Source organism: Carettochelys insculpta, chromosome 10 (genome assembly GCF_033958435.1).
Source record: "Carettochelys insculpta isolate YL-2023 chromosome 10, ASM3395843v1, whole genome shotgun sequence".
NCBI lineage: Eukaryota > Metazoa > Chordata > Testudines > Carettochelyidae > Carettochelys > Carettochelys insculpta.
The window spans coordinates 21,044,422-21,069,575 of record NC_134146.1 but is presented as its reverse complement, the minus strand read 5'-3'; the positions used below and the strand labels follow the sequence as shown (position 1 = coordinate 21,069,575).

General features: G+C 42.6%; 1 protein-coding gene across 6 annotated transcripts in view; it reads left to right on the top strand.

The window, feature by feature from the left end:
- Window positions 1–25,154, top strand: part of TRIP12 (thyroid hormone receptor interactor 12) — a 166,007-nt gene that overhangs the window by 96,322 nt on the left and 44,531 nt on the right. For all 6 annotated transcript variants that reach the window (XM_075004706.1, XM_075004705.1, XM_075004709.1 and 3 more), the window contains 14 exons: window positions 4,762–4,854; window positions 5,044–5,205; window positions 7,976–8,044; window positions 11,477–11,642; window positions 12,429–12,546; window positions 13,211–13,367; window positions 14,967–15,120; window positions 16,068–16,296; window positions 19,903–20,021; window positions 20,554–20,761; window positions 21,696–21,796; window positions 22,073–22,247; window positions 23,214–23,355; window positions 24,448–24,639. In XM_075004706.1, the coding sequence (XP_074860807.1) occupies window positions 4,762–4,854; window positions 5,044–5,205; window positions 7,976–8,044; window positions 11,477–11,642; window positions 12,429–12,546; window positions 13,211–13,367; window positions 14,967–15,120; window positions 16,068–16,296; window positions 19,903–20,021; window positions 20,554–20,761; window positions 21,696–21,796; window positions 22,073–22,247; window positions 23,214–23,355; window positions 24,448–24,639 (2,085 nt within the window). The remainder of the gene's footprint in view (window positions 1–4,761; window positions 4,855–5,043; window positions 5,206–7,975; window positions 8,045–11,476; window positions 11,643–12,428; window positions 12,547–13,210; window positions 13,368–14,966; window positions 15,121–16,067; window positions 16,297–19,902; window positions 20,022–20,553; window positions 20,762–21,695; window positions 21,797–22,072; window positions 22,248–23,213; window positions 23,356–24,447; window positions 24,640–25,154) is intronic.

Below are 25,154 nucleotides of genomic sequence, written 5' to 3'. Positions count from 1 at the left end.
TATCCAGGCTGTCCCGTTGAGTCCTCGGGCACCTTCATCTGGATTTCCTGCAGAGTTCCATTGTGAATGTCTCTTTGACGCCTCACAGTGAGACCCAGTGCAGCCAGATCTCCCACTGAGCTGTCCACACCCAGCTTTCCCCTCCCTCTACAGAAACCTCACTCTGCACTTGATCTCTTTTCCCTCTCCCGCCCCCCAGGCACATGTCCCCGCCCCCACAACACACCAAGCCCCTCCACACTGGGATCCTGCTGGGCTGAGCCTACCCACACACACCTGGTACAACTGGCCAGTTGTGTTTGGAACAATTTTTATGTGGACCATTGATCCAAACTATAAACATTGTATGTAATGGAAATCACTTTAAGCCAAGGATGCTGCAGTACCATCTGCCTCCCTCCTTCCTTCCCCACCCTGGCCGGTAGTTTTAGTACCTGTGTGCCTGATGTAGAGGGGCAGGGCCCGATGGTGTTTTTCTGGGGCAGGGTTGGCCATTATACTGTCAGAACTGGATGCAGCCTCACTAAGATTCTGCACCAAAGGAGGTGGGTATTTCAAGGTGATCTCCTTCCTCAATGCAGCCAGAGCCTTGTGCTCGCCATGCCAGCTGGAGCCATATATATATATAGAGACGAAATTTGCAGAATTTTGCATCGTTTTCAAATATTTTTACTTAATTTTTTGTTTTTTGGCACAGAATTCCATCAGGAGTAGTAAATATTCCCTGAAGCGGCTTTTGAGTTTCACCTTGTTTCTGGCATGATGACTTTGCACACTAGGCTCTGAAGTATTCAAGTTGTAGGTCAGGGATAGGCAATAGTTTTTGGTGGTGGGGGGGCCACTCAAAGATTTTGGTAAGTGTTCAAGGGCCACACATTTCAATGGAAGGGGGCATGGGGTTGAGTGTGGAAGGGAGCTCAGGGTAGGGGACTGAGGAGTAGGCAGACCCGCTGACATAGTGGACAGAGGAGGTGGTTGCATCGTGATCTAGTGTTTTGATGGGGCCCTGAACTCCCAGCCATCGCCACTGCTGCCGTGGCAATGGTGATGGTCAGAGCCCTGGGACCCTTTGAAACAGCAGTGAAAGGTCACTCTGTGCTGATTGAGGGTGGGGAGAGGACCCAGTATCCTGCTCTAGGTGGCGTTAAGGGCTCACAGTTCAGTCCAGCCTTTTTTGCCTGAAGCTCCGTCCCTTCTTGGGGTGTGGAGCAGGGCCTCCCCACACCTTGCCCCTTGCTGTCAATCGCACTGGAGTTCAGGGTTGGCTGTGGGGTCTGAGAGGGAGTTGGGTGAAGGAGGGATTTGTGAGCTGGGACAGGTTTTATGAGATGCTGTGTGTGCAGGGAGGGATTCTGGCCTTGGGAAGTGATGTAGGAGCTGATGCAGAATCTGAGAGGGAATTGTGACATGGGGTGGAGGGTGGATGGAAGAGGAGGCAAGGGATTGGAATGCAGGAGATGATTCTAGCCTGGAGGGACATTGGAGGGGGTACAGTGCCTGGGAGGAAGTTGGGATGTGGTGCCAGAGGCAGGCTGTGTGGCTAGGAGACACTTACCTAAGCAGCTGCCGGTAAGAAGAGCAGCAGCCTTTGCTCACTGGCTGTTCCATGTGGCGCTCTGTGTTGGTTGGTTGGGGGGGGGAGGTGCTTCATATGCTACCCAACCCCCAACAAAATCTCTCCACTCCTATTAGCTGGAAACAACCAGTGGGACCTGAGAAGTAGGACTGCCCTGTCACCTCTTCCAGCAAGATCTCTTAACTCCCAGAGGCCATTTTCAGATCTGCCCCCTGCAAACTCTCTCTACTACTATTGGCTAGAAACCAGCCAATGGAAGCTGAGAAATTGTGCTGCACGGCTCTGCGGTCAGCAAAATCTCAGCTCTCATTGTCTGGCTTCTGGCCAATAGAACCTGAGAGATTTTTGCTGAGTATGGGAGAAGTGCATGAAACTTGCCAGTGGGAGCTGACAAATTTTTGCTGTGGCTGGGGACAGTATCCAAAGTTCTCCCTCTGCAACTGGAGGGGCCAGTCATGAGCCAGAATAAAAGGCTTTGTGGGGTTTGATTTGGCCCATTGACCATATCTTATCTTATCTCGGGTGAACCAATCTTTGGTTGTTAAAAAATTAATCACTCTGGTTGATCATTCCTTCAACCCTCGTGCATAGTGCTGATCACAATAAGTCTTCCATTCTTTTATCCTGGCCTGCCTTCTCTTTGTGTGGCCATGTTTTGACCATAATATTTACCCTCACTTGAAAGCTAGCTGAGTGATTTGTTTCATTTCCCATGAATAGGTCTTGGCTACTGCTCTGGTCTGTTGATTGTCAATGAGTCTGGCTATGTGCCCCCACCCACCAGCCCATTTTACTGGATTTTTTTAAATGATGTCCTGCAATCCACTCTGTTCTCTGATCACTTCATGGAGGACTCTGTCACAGATGGAAATCCCTGGAGTTCGTCTTTCCATAGCCCTCTATAGTGAACTATCGTTGCTCCTTTCTTTTTATGCCTGCAGCCATTCTTGGCTGCTAGAGCATTGCCCAGCAGTACTGTTGAGTCAAAGAGGTTGGCATGTGTTGCCTTGTTGGTTTTTCCTAGGACGTCCTTGATAGAATTCAATATGCACCAACCACAATGCTTTCTGGGTGAGAGTTCACCTTCCTGATCCTAGCATATTCTAAGTTGTTGACCCAAATAGGCATAGTGAACAGAGATTAAGGGATCTCAGATTTTTCTATTGTTTTGTACTTTTAGCAAGGCATCAGACTATATTAATTTAGTTTGAGAGCTTGAAACAAAAAATTGGACTGCAAATGAACTGCTCTAAAAGCATTTTCTTTAGTTTGATAGTTTTTGGCAATTTGCATGATGATGTCTGTGAATCTGAGGTGGTTTAAATGCTCTCCATTGAAACCGATCCCACCCTTCCACCTCAATAGCATTCTCAGGCAGGCTGTGAAGAGTTTCAGTGAAACAGTTGCCTTGCTTCACACCTTCCTTTTGATGGTGACTTGAAGGGGTATGTTGAACAGAGCTTTATGTCCATAGTGCAGTCAATTTGCTTTCTTCATTGGTTTGATTTAGTTTGTGGTGGTGATTTGCTGTGTAAGAGCATTCAGTTCTGCATTGGTCTCTATGCTGTCAAACGCTTCATAGTTGATGAGGGCAATCTATAAAGGCAACTTGTATTCCCTTGAGTGTTTCAATAGTTGGTTTATGTTGAAGACATGGTCCATTGTGCTGAAATTCCTTCTAAAACATGCCTGCTCTCTTGACTGCCTCTTGGTGAACAACTTGTAGACCTGTAGGAGAAGGCATATTGGATGACAGTTCTTTTAGATTTTCACATTTTGCCTTTCTGACACAGCAAAACGGACTCCTTCCAGCTCAGTGGTACCGTCTGCTGTTCCAAGTAACTGCTGTTGCCTCCTTCTCAAGGTGGCACAGTGGCAGTTCGTGTCCGGTTTGCAACGCTGGCCCAATAACACACCGAGAGTGGAAGAGATTAACCTAAGTACTTTATTTGGTATACCAAATAGGGTGCAGGGGGATATACTCCACAAAGCCTGCCCCCCTTACAACAAGAAGTGAGCAGTACTTATACCTCTCTCCTCCTTTGTTCACCCCCCTCCCAACAAACCAGGGGAGAGTTTCTCATACTTCCTTTATCCACTCCTCCAGCTCAGACTGAATTCCTACTGCTCATATGACATTCCGGTCTGGTAATTCCCTATTGGGCAGGAGGTAAAGTACCAATAGATTATTAACAGAATGTAAGTTACAGCGAGGTAGAGTTATTCAGTTGTATAGAACATGAACAGGATTTCATGAACAAAACAATGCTGAATTTCATGAGAATATTAAGGAGGATTCACTAACAATACTGAATACAATATTGAACTTCATGGGAACATCAGTAGGCATTCATTTACAAAACAATGTTTCTATGAGAACAGAATATAACAACGTTCCCCCTGCCAACACTGCTACACCTCTGAACAAGTTTCCCAGTGATCTTGTCCTATAGCTCTTACCATTTCAGATGTCAGTGTAACTTCCTCCCACCACCTAGAAGCTTTTCTTTTCTCCATTTGGTAAACTTCATGTTGAACTTCACTGAGGAGGACCTGGAATGTCTCCTGATCAACAGAGTAAGGAGCTTGTATTCCTAGTTAGTACCTGGAAGACATCAGGTTGCCAGGCAGATGTGTGTGGGCATGCTCTTCAGAGTTAGTGGTTTCCTTACTGTTTGTTTCATTTTCTCCCATTCCCATAACCTTTTAAATCAGTTTTGCCTTGGAATGGAGGCTGGAGCCATTTGTTTTAGGAGGGCTCCTAAATTCAAAGCTGAGTTTCTGAAGTCTTGGGGGGTGGGGAGGGGAAAAATTATGAAGCTAGTTGTGACTTGTTTTGCTTTTCTAATTAAACACTGAAACATAAATGTATCTTCAAACAGTAACTATGTACTATTGCCTACAATTTGTACTAGACACATCCATTTTATATAACCTTTTTTAAAAAAAAGATACTTCAGTGAAATGTCTGTAAGAATCCAATCTTTAAGATAGATATGAAAAGCTGAGTTGTACTTTCATGTGGAAAGTCTTTAAATGTAGTACTTTCCTAAAGTCGAATATTAAACCTCACATTGCAGGGCGTCAAGTGTTAATATAGATAAGAATTTTTATTCTTTTCAAATCAGTTTCTAGAGACAGATTCTTAACTAGTAACTCATTTAATTATTTTTCTTTTGTTCTAGCTGCAAGTTATTCAGTGTATTGACGTGGCAGAGCAGGCACTAACTGCCTTGGAGATGTTATCACGTAGGCATAGTAAAGCCATTCTGCAGGCAGTAAGTAGTTTTCCCTAATTAAAAAAACAAAGATTTGTTCGAAGTTTTTGTTTCCTCTGTTCATGGGTCTTATACCACAAACTGGGTCATGTGCAAGTTCTCCCCAATGAGTAATTGATGCCCAGAAATTTCTGTCACTGTATGCCACTGACAGAGAATACTTCTCTTTAACAGCTTTCTGTATTATAGGGTGGGTTGGCAGACTGTCTGCTGTATCTGGAGTTCTTCAGCATAAACGCCCAGAGGAATGCACTAGCTATTGCTGCCAACTGCTGCCAGAGCATCACACCTGATGAGTTTCACTTTGTTGCAGATTCTCTGCCACTGCTTACACAAAGGCTAACCCATCAGGTAAGAAACCATTACAAAACTGATTAGTCATTTCGATGTGCTATGGAGGCATTAAGTTGCTGGTAGTTCTTAGTCTAGATTTTATACTTGGGTTGTTTCATCATATTGGCAAAGAACAAGGAGGAGCTGACAAAATGGTACTTAAAATGGTAAAGGTGCAATATTTTTAAAGGTTGTGTTAAAAGCAAACCCTGAAACATTTTAAACCTATGTGTTGCAAGCTCTGTGGTTTGGCAGCTACATAAACCACCAGCGGAATCAATGAAATATTAATGTTTAACTATGACACAATTTGTCTCAAATCAGTCTTAATATATCCCCTCAGTAGAGATGAGGAAAACTAATTTTGGCAGTCATCCATCGCAGACAGGCATTTTCAGACAACGTTTAAGAAGTTGCCTCTTACTGCTTTTTCCAGAGAGAGATGAAGTAGGATCCTAAGAGGAAATACAAAGCTGCAGAATGGATAGTCTGTTTTCTGTGGGCAGTGGACTTGACTTTTTAATTGAACTTTTAAAATTTCTTCAGAAATTCAGAGATCCCTGGCAAAGTTACCTCTAATTCTTCTTCCATCCATGTGTGGAGTAAATTTCTGTGTGCACAGAACCATATGCTAATATAACAACAAAAAAAACTATCTGTGTGGGTGCTCTGCTCATCAGCTGGATGGCATTAGAATCTCTCTCCTGTATGGCTGCACAGATACACAAATTACAGGGAATGCTGATCTCTGGTAAAAAGCGGTGAATAGCTTTTTACAAAGATGTGTATTTAGATTAATACATGCCTTACCCAGTTAAACTTGATTTCAGAATATTTCATCTTTTGAGTAATTGTCCATACAAATTCCGTTCTTGATGTTCATGCACATAAAATATGATTCTTTTGATTAGCCGTGTCTGTTGGGCCAACACTTGCCACTGGGTGCCCTCTCTTCATGTAATTGCAGATATAACGGGCAGGTGCCAATGTTCACTGTAAACTGTGGGCTTGGGAGATTCAGGGGCTGTCCAGCTGATAAGCAGAGCGCCCACAGCTGGTAGCAGGTGTTTCTGTTGATGCTGCATATCCGCACATGCCTTGATGCGCACACAACAGTAGTGAAAAGCACCCATGTGGACCTCAATCCACAGATTATAGCTGGAGTAAACTTCTGGGTTGCATCTGAGGTTATATCTACACTTACTGGAAGATCAACTCACTCAAGGTCGATCTTCAGAGCTTCAATTTAGAAAGCACCTAGTGGGGATGTGCTAAATTGAACCATCAGCACTCTACACTTGCCTCTGGTACTCCTCATTGTCACAAGGAGTAAGCGAGGTCAACAGAAACTCCAGGGAGTTTCTCCTGTTGACCTCCCATTTTATGGATGACCTGAAAAATCTGTCTAGAATACATTGATCCCATCTACTCAATTGGCATAGCTGAAATTGCATATCTTAGATCAACTTTTTGGCCTAGTGTAGATCTGGCATTAGTTTTGGTAGGCCTCTTCTTACCCATATCCTAGCTGCAGGGCAACTGCTTGTTAATCACCAATAATATAATCTGTGGGGATAATCACTTGGAGAGTGAGCAGTCTACTACTGTTGAGAGAAACAGAGGTTCTTTCAGGTGCTGTATCTGCATAGATCCCCTCTCGATAGGAGTCCTGCTTTGATAGATTTTTTTATGATAAAAGGAACTGGGTATAGGTTGTGGTAGCTCTGCTCTTAAGCCAAGGTGTTGTAGGGACCAAGTGGTTGTTTAAAGGCACAGGCATGGCCCCAGCAAATAGCATTGTTCAGAAGACTCTGATATGCATATGGGGTATGTGAGCCCCAAGAGGTGGAATCTGTGTGTAAAAACATCTTGAATCAGTTTTTTGCTGGAAGGTATGTAACATTCTTTCCAGTTGCCTTGAACTTGATGTCTTTAGGTGTTAGAACTTCTGCTGATTAATTCACACTGATCCTCCCCATTAGGGAAGTAATGTCACTTAAGACTTGTAGAGTTGTGGATGATACATGTGTGAACCTACTCATTACTTAAACTTCATTGGGGGGTTATGGGAAAATGTACATGTTGGTAAGAAGCATCTATAATTGGCATAACCCATAACTTATAAGACTTTACTTTCAGTGTTAACTTTGATATGCTCATTTTGTACATACTATAAACTGGTGTATAGTTTATTTTTAAGGTAGAAAAATTGTGGATGAGTTGCAAGTGTGTCAATGAGTGAATGGTGTTAACTTTTTTTTTTTTGTGGGGCGTAATCAGGAAGTTTGATTTTGCTATAATTTCAGAAGGGGATTGGACAAGCTATATGTAGAAGCAACTTTGAAGCAAAATGATAGAATTAAACTGTTATAAAAACTTTCAGAAAAGTGACCTCCCCCCGGAAGCTGAATTGGTCTCATAATGTGAGACTTTAGTTTTCTGTATATCCTGGGTGGTGAATTTTTAAACTTAAGCATTAAGGCTGTGCTGGGTTTTCCACTTTTGAGAAATTGTGTGAATATATTAAACTAATACTTGGTAATCTAAATGGAGTAATTCTGGTTGGGTTCAATTAATAGTCTTACAGGATGAGCCATACCAACAAAAATGTTTAGGGAAGGTTTTCTTGGTGTAAAGAATTTGGGGGTTACTTTTTTATCACTTCTAGGCTGACAGCTACTAACAGTAGAATTTCAGTTATGGGTGTTTTAGGGGGAAGTTGACTTCATGCAGAATTGTATTAAATACAGGCTCTAGAGCATCTTACTATGTATAACTTTTTTAATAGGACAAAAAGTCAGTAGAAAGCACTTGTCTCTGTTTTGCACGGCTAGTGGACAACTTCCAACATGAGGAGGTAGGTGCTCTTTGTTTTATACTTGTTTGGAAAAAAAATTAAAACTAGCATTTACTAAGTTCTTTTATTGCTAATGTCAATTCCAAGTAGGTCATGCATGCTATGTGCACAGTTGTTGGAAGGCTTTTCCACTAGTGGTACCCATCGTGTGTGCTGTAGAGCCCCTTGGAGTGGTGGCTTCATGGCCATTTACAGCAAGGTTGTGACATTTGTGGTTTTAACGTTTGCAAATTCAATTATCTATCATCTATCAGCCTTTATCATCTTTGGAAAATCATGGGAGACAGGAGAGATTCCAGAAGACTGGAAAAGGGCAAATAGAGTGCCCATCTATAAAAAGGGAAATAAGAATAACCCAGGAAACTACAAGCCAGTCAGCTTAACTTCAGTGCCAGGAAAGATAATGGAGCAGGTAATTAAAGAAATCATCTGCAAGCAGTTGGAAGGTGGTAAGGAGTAGGAAACAGCCAGCATGGATTTGTAAAGAACAAATCATGTCAAACTAATCTGATAGCTTTCTTTGATAGGATAACAAGCCTTGTGGATAGGGGAGAAGCGGTAGATGTTGTGTATCTAGATTTTAGTAAAGCATTTGATACGGTCTCTCATGATATTCTTATCAAAAAACTAGGCAAATACAGTTTAGATGAGGCTACTATAAGGTAGGTGCATAACTGGCTGGATAACCATACCAGAGAGTAGTTCTTAAAGGTTCTCAATCCTGCTGGAAAAGTATAAAAAGTGAGGTTCCACAGGGGTCTGTGTTAGGACTGGTTCTGTTCAATGTCTTCATCAATGATTTAGATATTGGCATAGAAAGTACACTTATTAAGTTTGCAGATGATACCAAGTTGGGAGGTGACGATGTGCCGACCTACTCCGGGTCCCATGGGTGCGCGTGGGGTTTGATACAGCGGGGGGAGTCGGGTGGCCCGGGACCGACCACCCCACCTTTATAGCAGCCTTATATAGTGTAGCAGCAATATGTGATTCAGTGTATCTACTTTAAAACCTAGGTTTCCACAGTATTATGAGTACCAGGAACAATAATGCTCTGATTGTGAACACCACAATGCCCTGTGGCTGTTCTAAGTCTCAATAATTCTCTATACAGCCCCGCTAGTCCAGCTAGTGGTATTTACCAATAGTGATTGATTCATTTATTCGTAACTACAATTACTTAACATTTGTCTTATATATAATTTATTTGGCATAGGCTAAACACTAGGTTACATATAGCTGTATACAATTACACGTGACTTTTCAATAACATCCAGTGCTCCCACATCTCACCAACAGCTATGTTACAGCAGCCCTTCAAGTCAGAGATACGGCTTGGCTGGGACCTTTCGTGGTGGTGATGTCTGGGTGATCAGGCCGGGGTCTGCTGTCTGGACTGGAAGTTGCTAGCCTCCGCCTCGTGTCCAGGAGCCCACCCCCTTATTCCTGCTAAATCCCTTTATGCTGTTTCTTACTTGGGGGTTCGATACCTAGTCCTAGAGCTGAAATGGAGGAATACATGGACTTTGTGTTTTGTGACGTTCCTCAGACTATCTCATTCTCAGCAGGGTGAAGTCAACCTTAACTCCCACTCAGAGAATAGAATTCATCACAGTCTTCCTGGACTCCATTTGGGGTATGGTGTTCCTGGCCAGTTTGGTTTCTATCAGTGAGAGCCGTAATTGCCTAAAATTGATTGGATGTGTGGTAGCCTGCATTTACATGGTGTAATGTGGCAGGCTGCAGCTCCATCCCTGTCAATGACTGACTCAAGTCTACAGGCCCATCTAGACAGATTGAGCATGCTCTCCCCTCCTGTTCTCAAGTCCCTTGGTTGGTAGCTCAATCTATGAGCAGTGAGTGCTTCACACCTCAGCCATTTCTGTCGCTAGTCACAGATGCATTGGTGCTGGGGTGACAAATGCCCCTGGACAAACTCAGAACTAAGGGCCTGTTGTCCCAGGTAAAATTATAGTGGTATATGATGGGGAAGCTACGTGCAGCATGTCTATGTTCTCAAATGTTTAGATATGTCTTTAGGGCAAATGTACATTGGTGTTGACAGACAACACAACAGCCACATTCTGTGTAAATAAACAGGATGGTGTGCGCTCTGCTCTCCTGCGAGAGGAACCCCTCCAGTTTGTGGGACTCTTAAATTGCCCACTCAGTCCAGTTGGAGGTATTGTTCTGCTTTTCCCCTGAGTTCATCAGGATGGTGAATATTTGCTAACCCAGTGGTTGGGTGCTTTTCTTAAAGGGCTAGATGGGTAGTCTCCTCCCCCCAGCCTGTGTGTAGTAACCGATCCATCCATGGTACCTTAACCTGGTTCTCTCAAGGCTCGTGGGGTATGGGGAAGTGGGGAGGACATTCAAACCTCTAGCATCTTGTATTCTGTGCTTTACCTCTTGGAAAGATGGTCTTTCTTGCAGCTACCTCTTCAGCCAGGAGAGGTGTCTGACCTCAAACCATTAACATCTGAGCCCCCTTTATAGCGTGTTAGAAGAACAAGGTATATTTGTGGCTGCACCCAACCTTTCTTGCTAAAATAGTCTCACAACTTCATGTAAATGAGGACATCTTTTTACCAGTGTGGTAGTGTTTTTATTATTTCCGTCACAGCCACATGTTAACGTGGTGCATGCTCTATTCCTTGGCCAGATGCTGGCTTTTTACATGGAGTGAACAAAGCCTCTTAGGAAGCTGAGGCAACTCTGCATGGTCAGTGTAGAAAGGATGAGGGGGTTTCTGGTTTCATCTGACCATTTTATTTTATTTTTTTTTCTTGAATCTTCATCTGTATCATGACGTGCTACAGCATAGCAAAGGTTCTGGTTCCAGCATTGACAGTGCACTCCAGGAGTGCAAGCATCATCTGCAGCATTGCTAGCGCATGGCATAAATGGGGACAGTTGCCCTACAGCACTGTGGTTATCTGTTCATCCCCTTTATATGACCCTCTGCCATCGTTTAGCAGGCCATGAATAATGCTGCATTCAATAGAGCAGTGCTTCAATCTGCAATTTGGTGAACTCAATTCTTCTTTGAAGATACCTACACAAAATTGTCATGAGCAATCACACAAAAATAGTTACCTATGTTTTGTGACTGTCCTTTGAGAGGTGTTGCTCATGTCCATTTCAAGACCTCACCGCCCCTCCTCCTGCTCTCTCTGTCAGAGTATCCAGCAAGAAGAAACTGGAGAGGCGGTAGGTTAGCAGGGCCTAAATAAATAGCCATGAAGGTGCCAAACCAGGGGGCTCCGTAGTCAAGCTGATGATGGGTACAGCGAGGGGAAAATTCTTTCTTTCAATCATGCGTGTGACATGAACATACTTGCTTGGAAATGGACATAAACAACACACACAAGAACAACAGTTACAAAAGATAAATAACTGTGGTTTCCTGCTTTTTTCCTTTTTTTCTTAAAGAATTTGCTTCAGCAGGTTGCCTCTAAGGATTTGCTCACAAACATTCAGCAACTCTTGGTAGTGACTCCTCCCATCCTGAGCTCAGGAATGTTCATCATGGTGGTGCGCATGTTTTCCTTAATGTGCTCCAATTGTCCTACACTAGCAGTTCAACTTATGAAGCAAAGTAAGTGCATACAATCTGTCAGTATTTGTGTCCTTTTTTTTTTTTTTGGCACAGTACTTTTATTAAAATAGGAAGCATAGCTATTGACTCTTACCAACTTTGTTAAGCACTATAATCTATAAGCTACACTTTTCTATAGAAATATAGATTCCACATATTTCCTATAAGAAATAGGTGGAAGCAGGAAAAAGCAATAGTGATGGAATAATCTTCTTTTTTTAACTGGGATATAAGGTGTGGTTTGGAATGTAGTTAGATGGGCTTTCCCTTAATTCTCTTTCTGAATTCTCTTATCTTTTCATCTTCAGCTCACAACTCCCATTGGAGGTTTAAACTAACTCTATCACAACATAGCTAAGTTTATTATAGGGTGGGGAAAGTGTGCATTAAATGACCACTGTTTTTAGGCAATACTAGGAAAGAGCGTAGTATTGTGCTATTGCCTACAGTTCTGGCTTTTGGACATTCTTTCCCCTGTGCCGATTGGCTTTCATTTCATTTCCAACCTCAGCCTCGGTACCTGCATGCTCCCCTCCTGCCTCCTCTGTTTCTTTTCCCTTACACATCTCATCAGTTTTCCTTCTCATGTTCTTTTTGTTTAGCTAAGTTTCAAAGTAGATTGTTTTATTTAACTGTGAAGTTACATTCCTTTCCTTACCCTTTTGTCTTCTACCTAGACTTTTAGCTTTTCAGGGCAGGAACTGTCTATTCTGTGCAGTATGTATCACATTAACACACTGTCCTCTTATCCTGGGACAATACTGTACTAAACCAACTGTTTTGAAGATATTGCAGAAACACTTCACTTCCTTCTTTGTGGAGCCTCAAATGGGAGCTGTCAAGAACAAATTGAGCTTGTTCCCCGAAGTCCTCAAGAACTTTATGAGCTTACTTCTCTTATATGGTAAGTCGTCTTTTATACAGTCTTATCTGTTAAATATGGTTGACAGGCTAATTTCATGCTCTTCTAAAAAGGTAAACTAATAGTTTTCAAACCACTAATGCTAACTGATATATCAGTCTCCCTCTCCCTCTCCTATATGTACACACACATTAGTAACTTCATCCAGCATTGCTCGGGTATGTAAGTAAAATAAAGCGTATGGGTTTTTGGCAAATACGAGGAAAAAGGAAATGATTTATACGAATGATCTGGGGAGTCAGCCGGGCTCCTCCTGCACAGCACTGAGGCAGTGGGAGGGTTGAGATGCAGGAACATTTACCTCTCCCAACAGGATGTAGAGCTTGGTCTTGCCATGGCCACTTGTTTTCCTGCTATGGCTGGCCCCATTGGTCACTCTGCAGTATCGCTATTCCTTGCATTTACTGTCCTCGCTGAGTCTGAAATATGTCGTCCCTCCTGTTGGTACCCCTTCATTTCCATGTTCTGGGAACTCCTGGGATTTCAGTTACTTCCCACTTTCCAGGCTCTTGTGGATTACAAGTAGTTCTTGAATAAATGTAGCACCAACAGGCAGATGTACTCTAAAATATATAGTAGATTTGTGTTTTCAAAAGTTTATTTGATGGGGTGTGGTGTGTGTGTGTGTTTTTTTTTTGGTCCTCAGTGAACTGATGCCTTGCCTGCCTAAAGAAGGAATCTTTGCTGTTGATACTATGCTAAAGAAAGGAAATGCACAAAACACAGAAGGGGCAATTTGGCAGTGGCGAGATGATAGGGGTCTGTGGCATCCTTATAACAGGATTGATAGCCGAATAATTGAGGTATTATTTTAAATATATCTGTTTTTATATATGCGTTTGAATGCTTCTTCACTTCTCCAGCCTTGCTGTAAAACTGTATAGTGCCTAATATAAGTGCTAACTGTATTGCAGCTTCATTCTGTAAATATGAGACTATATGCTTGATTATGCAGTCCTTCTGTATTTCTTCAAAACTGGGTGGATTTTTAAACATCCAGTCATCTATTTTGTATAATATGCTCATCAGAAACTTGCACTTCTGACCATTTAATTTTTCTTCTTTCTTTTGAGAGCTGTCTCGCTCTGTGGAGTAACCCTTAATCTTACTGTTAACAGATCAAAGTTCTTTGAATTTTTGCTTCAGCAACACCTGAACCCCTTACCTGACACCCTTATTTTTTTACAGAGAGCTAATTAGTGCTCAAGGGAGGTGCAGACTTTGTCTTTTAGGATTTAAAAGTGAGAGGCACCCAGGCTCTTAATTTTCCTTTACTTTGGGATATGAATCCTGAGGTTGGCTACAAATAGATTTTATCTGAATTGCACAAAAACATGATCAAATCTTTGGAGAGTCTCAGAAGGTAAATCATCCTGACTGCTGTTTATGGAAATCTTAATTTCTTTTTTAAGCTAGGGCATATGAGGTTTTAATCATCCCATTTTTAAATGGAACTGAGCCTTTACTTCAGAGGAAGCTGTCCTTCCCCTAGATGTTTCCTAATATGCTTATGCATCTGTCAGGATTTCTCAGCATCCTGTCTTACAGCATTGGGGTGGCAGGAGTGGGAACTGCAGCCCACCCTTTGTCTGGATTCCAACCACAAGACTCAGAGCTCCCCTCCCCAGCATGTGGCCTGCTGCAGGGTGAGGAGCATGGAGCCCCAAGTCTTGTGGGCTGGAGACAGGCAAGCCGGGGCCAGATCCAGTCAATGAGCTCTGCCTGGCTGGAGCAAGTGGCAGCTCCCTTGCTACTGCCGCCGCCACCACTGCCGCTTCCCCTCCCCCATCGGGGAGAATGGCAGCACAGAAAAACACTGCCTGAAAAGGCTTTTTTCTCCCACCGCTCTGGGTGGGATCGTGGGCAATCAGAGCAGTGGGAGGGTGCCTGGGAAGTGGTGGGGGACACAGAGCTGTGTGTGACCCTGCGGAGCTTTGCAAGTAAGGTCTGTCCATCCCTCCCTCCCTGCCCATATTCCATAACCCCAAGCCAGTTGCCTCCCACACAGCTCCTTGTTTTTGGCCCAACCCCAAAGACTGGGGGACCCACAAAATCTAGCCCTGGACCTCTAGCTTCCAGGGCAGGTGTGCAAGGGGAGTGACTGGAGTGTCATAATTTGTTTTGTTTTTCAGTCAAGTATCATGGCAGAGAAGTGTATGGGTTGTTTTGCTTTTCATTGTGTGGCACCAACCAATTTTTCTTCTCTCCCTCCCCCCCGTAGGTTAGTGACCCGTGATCTGAAAAAGGGCTTCCCAGCCCCCATTAGCACTTTGTAAAATGGAACATAGTCCTCTTTTTGTAAAAATCTTTTCCACCCCTTGTGGGATATGAGGTTATTTATAAAATGGCCTCATCTGTCTGTTTGTTTTTTCAAATTGCTTCATTTGGTGTTTTGTTCTCAGGCAGCTCATCAGGTTGGGGAGGATGAGATAAGTCTGTCTACACTGGGGCGTGTTTATACAATTGACTTCAATTCTATGCAGCAAATCAATGAAGACACTGGGACAGCACGTGCTATTCAGAGAAAACCTAACCCCTTAGCCAATACTAATACCAGTAAGTACTGCTTTTGAGTTATCCTGCATCTCTGGCTGTCGCTTCACAGGTTTCACCTCCCTAAACTGGGACTCTCTCATCCAACATGTTCCTGGGCCAGAAAGCTCAGGTGCCTGGTACTCTGAGCAGGACTGGCAGCTCAGGGCTGCTGTGGCAGAACTGCAGTGGGGCAGGGGACTGGGAGTCAGGGCTGAGGCAACCTGGCTGGGAGCCAGTAGCAGGTTGGCTATAAGTGGGGCTGGTGGCACAAGTGGGGAGCTGTCAACAGGGATCACCCCAGTCCAACAACATCATTCCAGACTGGTCTGATTCTGAGAATGCCAGAACAGGGAGGTTCAACCTCTACTTACGCTGTGTTGCTCAATGGGCTGTCTGTTCCTCAGATGAATTTAGAGCTCCAAGCTTTATTTTGATTGCTTGAGCTTAGGCTATTAGTTAAGCCAGAAGTGATTTATTTCTCAAAGTCTGTAAATAAATAACACTTCCAATTCCATGAATGGGAGGGAAGTAGTTCCCAAAAAAAATCTGTGCATAAGCTGGCAAAGTTTGAGGTTGGAATAGATGTTACTTCCCTGCCACTTTCTGGAATATATATACACCACTTATTGTGGGTAATCCTAGATGTATAGTAAATTTTTCTCTGAATGTCTGAATTCTAAAGACGCTTGCTTTGTTTTACTCCCTTATGTCAAAAACTTATTGTAAGAAAGGAAATTGTTGGTGTTACACCAGTAGTTTTCTAAGGGTAGCGTGCTATCATGGATACGTTGTTATAAATGTATTGGATCCACCAAAAGTGTAATTTGTGTGTGTGTTGGGGTGGGGGTGGGGCGCAAAAAGCTTCATTCTCAGCTTGAATTGCAGTAGATTTTAAAGAAGCAAATGCCAATGTGAATGTGAGGAGAACTGCACAATTTCTTAGGTGTCCAATCTGTGTTCTTTTATAGGTGGACACTCAGAATTAAAGAAAGATGATGCTCGAGCACAGCTGATGAAAGAGGACCCAGAACTGGCTAAATCCTTTATTAAAACATTATTTGGTGTTCTTTATGAAGTGTATAGCTCTTCAGCTGGACCCGCTGTTAGACACAAGTGCCTTAGAGCAATTCTTAGGATAATTTATTTTGCTGATGCTGAACTTCTGAAGGATGTACTGAAAAATCATGCTGTTTCGAGGTGGGTTTCTTTGTGCTAGTGAATGAACTTTTTTCTTCCTTGAGTGCTTGCTCATATCCAATCCATACTAGGCGTGTGTGCTTGCCACACACACTGGAAGCTTTTTTCCCTTTATTGGTACCCACTGAGCACTGGCTTTGGCACTTACTGGAGTGGCACCCGCATTATGTGATTATCAGGGACATGACAGGCTTCCTCCACACACGCCCCCCCCCCCCCTTGCTTTCTTACTGCTAGCGATGGTGCTGGAATATTCCTATGCTTCAGCAAATTCTGTCTCCAGACCTGTTCACTGTGAACTTTCTGTTAATAATAATTGAGCATTGTTCTCTTAGTGTGGTGTTAGCTAGTTAAAACATCCCTGATCGGACTTAGCCTTGGGATGATGCATGCTCCATTCTGTCGTGTTTAAGAAACTGTGACTGCTGTGGGAAAACATGCCAGTTAATGCCTTTGTGCCAGTGGATTAAGTTGCTTAGGGGATTCTCATCAGCGATAGGTATCGCATCTATAAAAACTTTTAAGATGCAAATTGAGAGAGAGGGAGGCGTTCAATTTAAAACACTCCTTTCATCAAGTCCATGCAGGTACTGGCACTGCAGTGGCCACATTCAGAGTCCACGCACAGCACCATCACCTCAGTGCAGAGCAGCCAGCTCATACAGTGATTGGAGAGATGAAAATCTACCTCCCCAGAACTCTGTCCAGTAAAAAGACGAAATTGGGGAGAGGCTGGTGTCAGGCTTCTTTCCTGCCCTTGCAAGCCAATCTCCTGATCACTTTAAGCTCCTGCACCGAAATCTTACCACCTTCCGTCTCATGGCATGGATGCTGCTTGGTTGAGCTTGGAGCAACAGGTCTGCTCCAGGAGGGTGCAGCCGGTCATTTGGGGAATGAGTCACCTTAGGTGGACAAGGTTTTCCCTCAAGGTATCTGAGTCTAACATCTCTCCAGTGTGTTCTCTGCAGTGTTCCTTGTAATACCTGTTTCTGCTGAAATATCGGGGCCTGTCCGTTCCTTCTGTCAAGATTCGTTTAGTTGCTATTTGCAGCTTTCCATCCCCCAATTCAGGATAGATCACACAAGATGTTAGTCAAGTTTTTGAAGGTCTTTCTTTCCTCCCGTTAGAGATCCCATCTCACAATGGGACCTCCATCTGGTTCTGTCCAGGCTCACAGGCCTGCCCTTTGAACCAATGGGCTCTTGTTCCCTTTCCTACATATAGTGGGACCGACTTCCTTGTGGCAGTGATGTTGGATGGATCAGTGTTGGAGATTAAAGCTCTGACATTGAAGTTGCTGTATGCCGTGTTCAGCTGCATTTCTGGCCTTTTTACCAAATGCGGTGTCTTCCTTCCATGTTAACCAGGACGTCTTCAGATGTGTCTGGCATTTTTACCTGGAGTGTACTAAGCCCTTCTGCTGGTTGACCTAGTGCTTCCTTGAGACCACAGACAGGATGAATGGCCTTCTGGTGTCCTTGCAGGGCATTTCTGACTGAATCACCTCTTGCATCAAGACCTCTTATAAACTAGCGCAGCATGCCACCACTGCAATTGTAAGGGCACAGTCAACTAGAGCTCAGGCATCCTTCTAGTGCATGTTCCTGTCCAGGGCATTTACTGAGCATCAGCATGGCGTTCAGTTCTCTTCACCATCACCCAGCAAGCCAGAGGTGATGCTGGGTTCAGCAGAACTTGATATAAGCAACACATCTGTGAACTCTTGCCCAACTTCTTCAGTAGTTCTGCTTGGGAGTCCTCTGACATGCAATGGACGTGAGCAGGCACTCAAAGGAAAGACTGTTCCATAATTGGAGTTTTGTAAGATTTCTGTGTTCATGTCCATTCAGTGACCTGCCTTCTTTCTCACTGTTGGAGTTCCTGGCAAGAAAGCACTCAGGGTAGTGGGGAGGCAGCAGTACTCCTTTATATGGAGCCACGTGGGTGCCAGAGCAGTACCCCTACAGCAGGGGTGGGGAGCCTATGGCTTGCAGTCTGGATCCAGCCCTGGCTTGCACTGATCTGGCCCACATGGCTTGGTGCTCTTTTCACCCTCACCCCTGGTTCTCTGCACAGTGGTGTGAGTTGGCAGTCCAGCCATGAAGCCCCCCCCCCCCCCCCCCCCCCGCATCTCCACCTGCTCCCGCATGACTGGAGTGTCAGTGCTGTCTCCCCACTGCACGAGGGTGGGATGGAGACCTGAACCTAACAGGAAGGATCAAGATAAGCTGGGGACAGATTTGGTCTGCAAACTTGGCTTGGGTAGATTGGGAGGAAGTGACTTTTTGCATGTGGCTGTTCCCCCCTGCTCCCAGAGTGGAAGGGCAGTGCAAAGAAACTCTTGCCCAGAGTTGTCAGTGTCTGTCCCTGTTGTCATCCATTTCTCTCCCCCCGCACCCCCGGTTTCCATTGCACAGAGTCATGGCCAATGGGAAGGGAGCATGAAATCTTTTAGCCCCTGTGTCCAGAAGAGTTAATCTGACCTCAGGGAAGTGCTGAAATTCTATTCTTCCTCCCTCACATCAGCTTTCCTGCCCATCCATGGGACAGGAACATAAGAGGAGTCAGGTGCCTCAGTTGGAGGACACAACAGTGATGTGGCTTTTTTTTTTTTTTTAATTAAAGTAGGGTGGTGGGTTTTTTGGGGGAGAGGGGCAGGACTTTCACTTTTGCATGGTTCCCATTTGACTTTTCTGTGGGTTAAGTGGTCCCTGACCCAAAAGAGGTTCCCCTGCCCTACAGAAAGGGGAAGACTTCAGGCTCTGGTATGGACACACAACTAACATGGAATGGATGTGAGCAACACATCTTAAAGAACACTAATGACGGAAAGGGTAACAGTCTTGTTCTGTTTTTAACTTTTATAAAGTGTGTTTGGGTATTAGCCTTTTTTCTAAAAAGTGCTAAGATGAGATCAAAGCTGTTCACACTGACCACTTTAGCATTTCTGAAAATCATCCTGTGTCTAAGTGTGCTTTTGAGAGGCCAACTGTAAACATTTTTTAAAAGATTTCAACCAAAGAATTGCGATGGGTAGATACACTGACTAGAATAATCAACAGTGCCATTGAGTATTTCCTCAGTTTCTACAACTGAAGTATTGAGCCAGTATGCCTCCAAATTTAGAGACTAATGCCCCGGTGCTGTAGACTGTAAAACACCCTTCTGGCATAAAATGTATAAGCTGAGTGGCACAAAGTAGTCCCAGCTTGGTACCAGAGGAGTGGGTTTAGGGATTAGAGCAGCCTAATGTGTGAGGAGGTGATGCACTCATGGAAATGAAGCTTCTTCGGGGATCACTTCCTGTTCATGGGATAAATCATTTCTAATTGCCCTGATCAACATGTATGTCTTTGTGCACATGATCTCATTAAGCAAAGGGATATAGTTGGTTAAGGGAACTGCAAGATAGGCCACCCTTGCAATCGGCTTCTTTCAGTCCTTTTATGTAAAAAAACATAGAAGTTTGTGATACAGGGGTTTGCATTTGGCTTTGCTACTTGCTTTGTTTTTACAGGATCTAACTTAATAAATAGGGCATATTTAAAAAAGCTTTGAGAAATCAAACTTTTTAAAGCAGGCACTTTCCTTTTTTATTTTTTTAGTCATATTGCCTCCATGCTATCAAGTCAAGACCTTAAGATAGTAGTTGGAGCCCTTCAGATGGCAGAGATCTTAATGCAAAAATTACCTGACATTTTTAGTGTTTACTTCAGAAGAGAAGGTAAATGGTCTTTTTTGCACTATTTTTAGTATTTACTCTTAATCTGAGGCTTTAAGCAAAACTTTGTGTGCTTCTGAGACAGATCAAGTTTAATAGCTTAAGCTTTCAATTCTGATAATCTACCATGTGCAAGAAAGGGAGGGCACCTTAAGATAGTATAAGGGGAAATCCTTGCAAAGAAGGTGGGGTTGTTGGTTGGTTGTAATCAGTTTTAACAGGCTTATTTGAAGCAACCAAGCTTATTTTTAGATGCTAAGAATACTTTTTGAAATTTCATTGAATGTGCTTTGTTTGATTATACTAAATAATTTCCTGCTAATCGACTGATGTTCTCTTCCTATTCTGTTTTGACTTTGGTCTTCTTTTTTGGATATGACTCATACACTTACCATATACTTTCTATGAAGTTTAAGGGATACTTTCCAAAATACTGTTGAATAAAATTCTTGAGGCAGGGAGATATGTTAATATTTGCAAGAACTCAGGTTTTTAAAGATTAGCATAAATGCTTTGGCTTCTTAACTTTGAAAAGGGGTGATGCACCAAGTGAAGAATCTTGCAGAGTCTGAGGCTTTGCTGACAAGCCCACCAAAAACATGCACTAATGGGTCAGGAACGCTGGGTACCACTACAACAATAAGCACTGGAACAGCCACCTCTGCCAGTAATGCAACTGCAGATTTGGAGTCTCCTAGCTTACAGCACAGCCGGGAAGACTCTCTGGATCTGAGCCCACAGGGGTAAGTGTTTAATTTGAAGGCTTTTAATTTAAAAGGTCTTGTCTTTGATTAGTGATGTCTCAACTTTCATTGACTGTGTTGGCATTTATCTTGCTCAGAATCATTACTCAAGTTTTCTGTATTTTACCAGCACTTTTTTGTAAATCCTGGAAAAATTTATTTTAGTGATTGACTGTGGCTGCTGCAACAATATACTTGGGTCTAATATTGTGCATTGACAGTAAAATTCCATAATGTTCATATTGTCGTTCGTCACTTTTCTTCAAGTGTATTACATATGAGAAGATGATCGGCTAGCTATAGGAGATAGAGCACAAACTATGCAATTCTAGGCGAAAAGATTGGATGATGCCAAAGGCATGTGGGGGGGGTAGCCCCAGTTTGAGGAGTGTGTTAACTGTGTGTAAAGTAGTGGTTGGTGTTGTGGATGGTGCCTTTTTGAGGGTGGTCAGGAGGGAAAAAAGCAGAAAAAGGAAATCCTTGTGAAAACATTTGCTTTGGTAAAGGCCTGCATTTTTAACACCTTGGTAAAGTTTTTGTAAAATATCTGATGGCAAAAGACTTTTTGATATTTGCTTTAATAATATTAAAAATTAAATAATAGAGATTTAGCTACATTGGCCTATTAAAATAGGAAAGGTACCTAGTATTTTCTGCTTATTACATAGATCAGGCCTTAAGCCAAAACATCACCAAATAAACTTGTAAGTGCAATGTCTTAAATTCTTAATCATTTGAAAATGGGGACTATTGATCCCAAACTAAGTGAATGATTAGCTGCCATTCTGTGGGTACCCAAAGAGCAGCATTAGAAGATTCATAGTTATATAATATTGAGATATTTCGGGTGAGTGTTTGTTTGTGGTTTTTTTTAAAATCATGCTGAAGTGAACAATAGACGTAATACAGTGGTTATTTTTTTCACTCTTGACAGCCGACTAAGTGATGTTTTAAAGAGAAAACGACTGCCAAAACGTGGGCCCCGAAGGCCAAAGTATTCACCTCCAAGAGATGATGACAAAGTAGACAATCAAGGTAAACTGAGTTTTCAAACAGTCTTAAAAGAAGCCCATGAAGACTGTTAGATAAATGAAGAGACAGGCAGTGTGACGACTAGCCTCTTTTTTTTTTATTATGATTATTATTACAGGCAATCTCTCAAATAGTTGAAGTACACTAAATACTTTGATCAGTATTAGTCACAGTATAGCATTGAATTCTTGGGAACTTAGCTTTGTCTGAATATGCTCTTTAATTTTAATTCTGTTGCATTTCTTTTCTCTCTCCTTCACCCCTCCCACCTACATCTAGCTAAAAGCCCTACAACTACTCAGTCTCCTAAATCTTCCTTCTTGGCAAGCTTGAATCCTAAAACTTGGGGAAGATTAAGCACACAGTCCAACAGCAACAACATTGAACCAGCACGCACAGCAGGAGTCAGTGGTCTTGCAAGGGCTGCCTCAAAGGACACCATATCCAACAATAGGTAATGCATTCTGTTCTAAGAAGTAAAATTCTGTGCAGCAAGGATTAAATCAAACTACTTTAAAACAGTGTTACTTTGTGCTGTTTTAGTGAAGTGTTTTGAGCTAATGCTGTGGGCAAGCATGGAGTCCTGTGTGAGAGAGGAACAAAATAAGATGGGGAAGAGAGCATAAGGCAAGGATGGCCAATGAGTTAGAGACTAAAAGCCAACGTAGTTGTGGCTAAAGTGTAAAGAGCCATGTATTAATATATTTATTTTGAGCATGCAGCTCGGTCACCCCTGGCCTAGAGGAAAATAAGTTGGGAGGCAGAGGAGCAGGGGAAGGAAAGGAAGCAGTGCAGAAATTGAAAGATAGGAAAGAGGAGCACCTAATAAGTGGTAAACGTAGACTAAAAGAACTGTGATATGGAGAAATGGGAGCTGTGGGAGAGCTTTCTAGCATCTTGCTGGTTTGGCTTAGAGATCAGGAACAGTTATTTTCATTGGAGATCACCCATATGGGAAGTGTTGCGCCCCATCTCCTAAGTGTTGCTTGCATTTTCTCTGAAAACTTGTTACACTTGCTCTGCTCGTGTGTGTGTCCAAACTTAGGCTATGACTAGACTGCAGACTTCTATCAATGAAACTTCTGTTGACGCTTTTGTTGGAGCACATGTCCAGACAGTAGATCTCTTTGGAAGAGATCTGCTGGTTGGGAGTGTTCTGTTGGTATCCCTGTATGCCTTCTTCCACGAGGAAGAAGGGATGTCTTGACAGAGGTGGGTTTCTGAGATTTGGCCCCATGTGGATGGAGTCAAATGTCAGAAAAGCCTCTCCCCAGCAAATGTGTTGGCAGGAGACTCCAATTATGGTGTACAGATTGTACATCTTTTGCCAACAGTTTCCCACCATCTAGACACAGACTTAGTGTGCAAATGTTAAGTGTGGTATGCCATTATCTGCTTGTTCTTATATACTTTCTTGCAGAGAGAAAATTAAGGGTTGGATTAAAGAACAGGCCCATAAATTTGTGGAGCGTTATTTTAGCTCTGAGAACATGGATGGAAGCAATCCTGCACTAAATGTATTACAGAGGCTTTGCACTGCAACTGAACAACTCAACCCCCAGGTTAGAAATGGAAACTTGATATTGAAGAGGGCTTTGGAGGCAATGAAAAGGGTGAAGTGGGAAAAGAATTGGTGTGCTCAGTGGGAAATGCTTATTAGTTTTTTTTCTAGATAGTTTCAGACCTTACCCCATTTGTTATCCAAGAGCCATCAACTTGTAACAAAGGAGGTTTAGTAGGCTATTGAATTACAGATCCATTTACTTAACTGAATGTATCATACCAACCCATAAAAACCTTACTTTTGTGTAAGTTCTTAAGTGACTTCACTAGTGGAAAAATGAGAATTGGAAATGAAAGTTATTTTTCAAATAGTGCTTTTTCAGTTGTTATTCCTGAAACTAAATATCATAAAGCATTATTACATTTCTTTCAGATGAATTTTTTTTAAAATCTCACAGTAGAATCTATGGCTTGATTAGGAAATCAGAGGGATGAGGGTAAAAGTTTTAGATTTTTCTTGAACAGTTGGTAGTGCTCATTCATCTTGGCCAAAGTTAGAATCCACTCACATTTAATTTCTAGGTTTAGAACAAAACAACTCCTGTGCTGTATATGCTTGTCTTTGTCTTCTCAATAGACCTAAAGCAAGGCAGTGTTAGTTGAGATTCTTGTTGGAAAGTATGGCACAGACTTTAATTTAAAATCCCCACGTGCTTACACTAGAAACAGTGGTCTACATCACATGGTGGGGGAAATGTTTTAAGTTTCATAACTTCAAATATCTTTCCTTGTATTTTGAAAAATACAAACAACACCTTTTATAACTTCTGTGTTGTGTTTGTGGCTTCTTTCTCTAGAAAGGACCAACTGCAATCTTGTTACCCAATATTGTTATAAGTAAATCTAAGATTTCTCGCTTGAATTATAAAAATTACTTTCCTGTGTTGTTAGTTCACTCAGTACAGAATTGTCAGTGTTTTGCATGTAGCAAGTTATTGTTTTCCTTCATTATTTCCCTTTATGTAAAGGTCTTCCATGCAGCAGAAGGAAAACACAAATAAAATCACTGTTTTTGGGAAATATTAATTTTCTCTGTTTTTGCTGGGGATACTAAAGTGTAGAATCTTACCTTAATACACACTTTCTTTCAGGTGGATGGTGGAGCTGAGTGCCTTGTAGAAATCCGTAGCATAGTCTCTGAGTCTGATGTCTCCTCATTTGAAATCCAGCATAGTGGGTTTGTTAAACAGCTGCTGCTTTACTTGACGTCTAAAAGTGAAAAAGATGCTGTTAGTAGAGAGATCCGATTAAAAAGATTCCTTCATGTGTTTTCTTCTTCTCCAGTAAGTTCCCAGTGTATTTTTTTATTTGAGTTTTTATATAGTGTGCAATATATATCTACCTTATGATTTGTTTGTGGTCTAACAACTTCCTGGCCTTCAGAGTGTGAGTGGCTCCTTAGCAGAAGTAGTTGTTCTAATATGACAATATAAAAATAAAGACTAAATGCAATCTGCTTAGGTTCAGAGCCACTGTTGTTCCTGTTAGCCCATGTCTAGTATGGGTGTAGAGGTCGACTGCTGATATGCAATTTTAGCTATGCCAATTAAGTAGGTAAAATCGACTTATCAGTGGTACTGAAGAAGGTTGACAGGAGCATTTCTCCCATTGACCTTCCTTAATCCTCGCTACTTGCGAGGAGTTCCGGGGTCCACTGACCCTGAAAAATGTTGTATACCTAGCCTCAGATGCTCACTGGGGAAGTACCACACAACAAGTGCTAAGATTTTCCATAATAGTCAGTTGCCTCTCAGCAGACAGAGCCACTGGATAAGGTGCATGTATTGCAGAAGGGTGG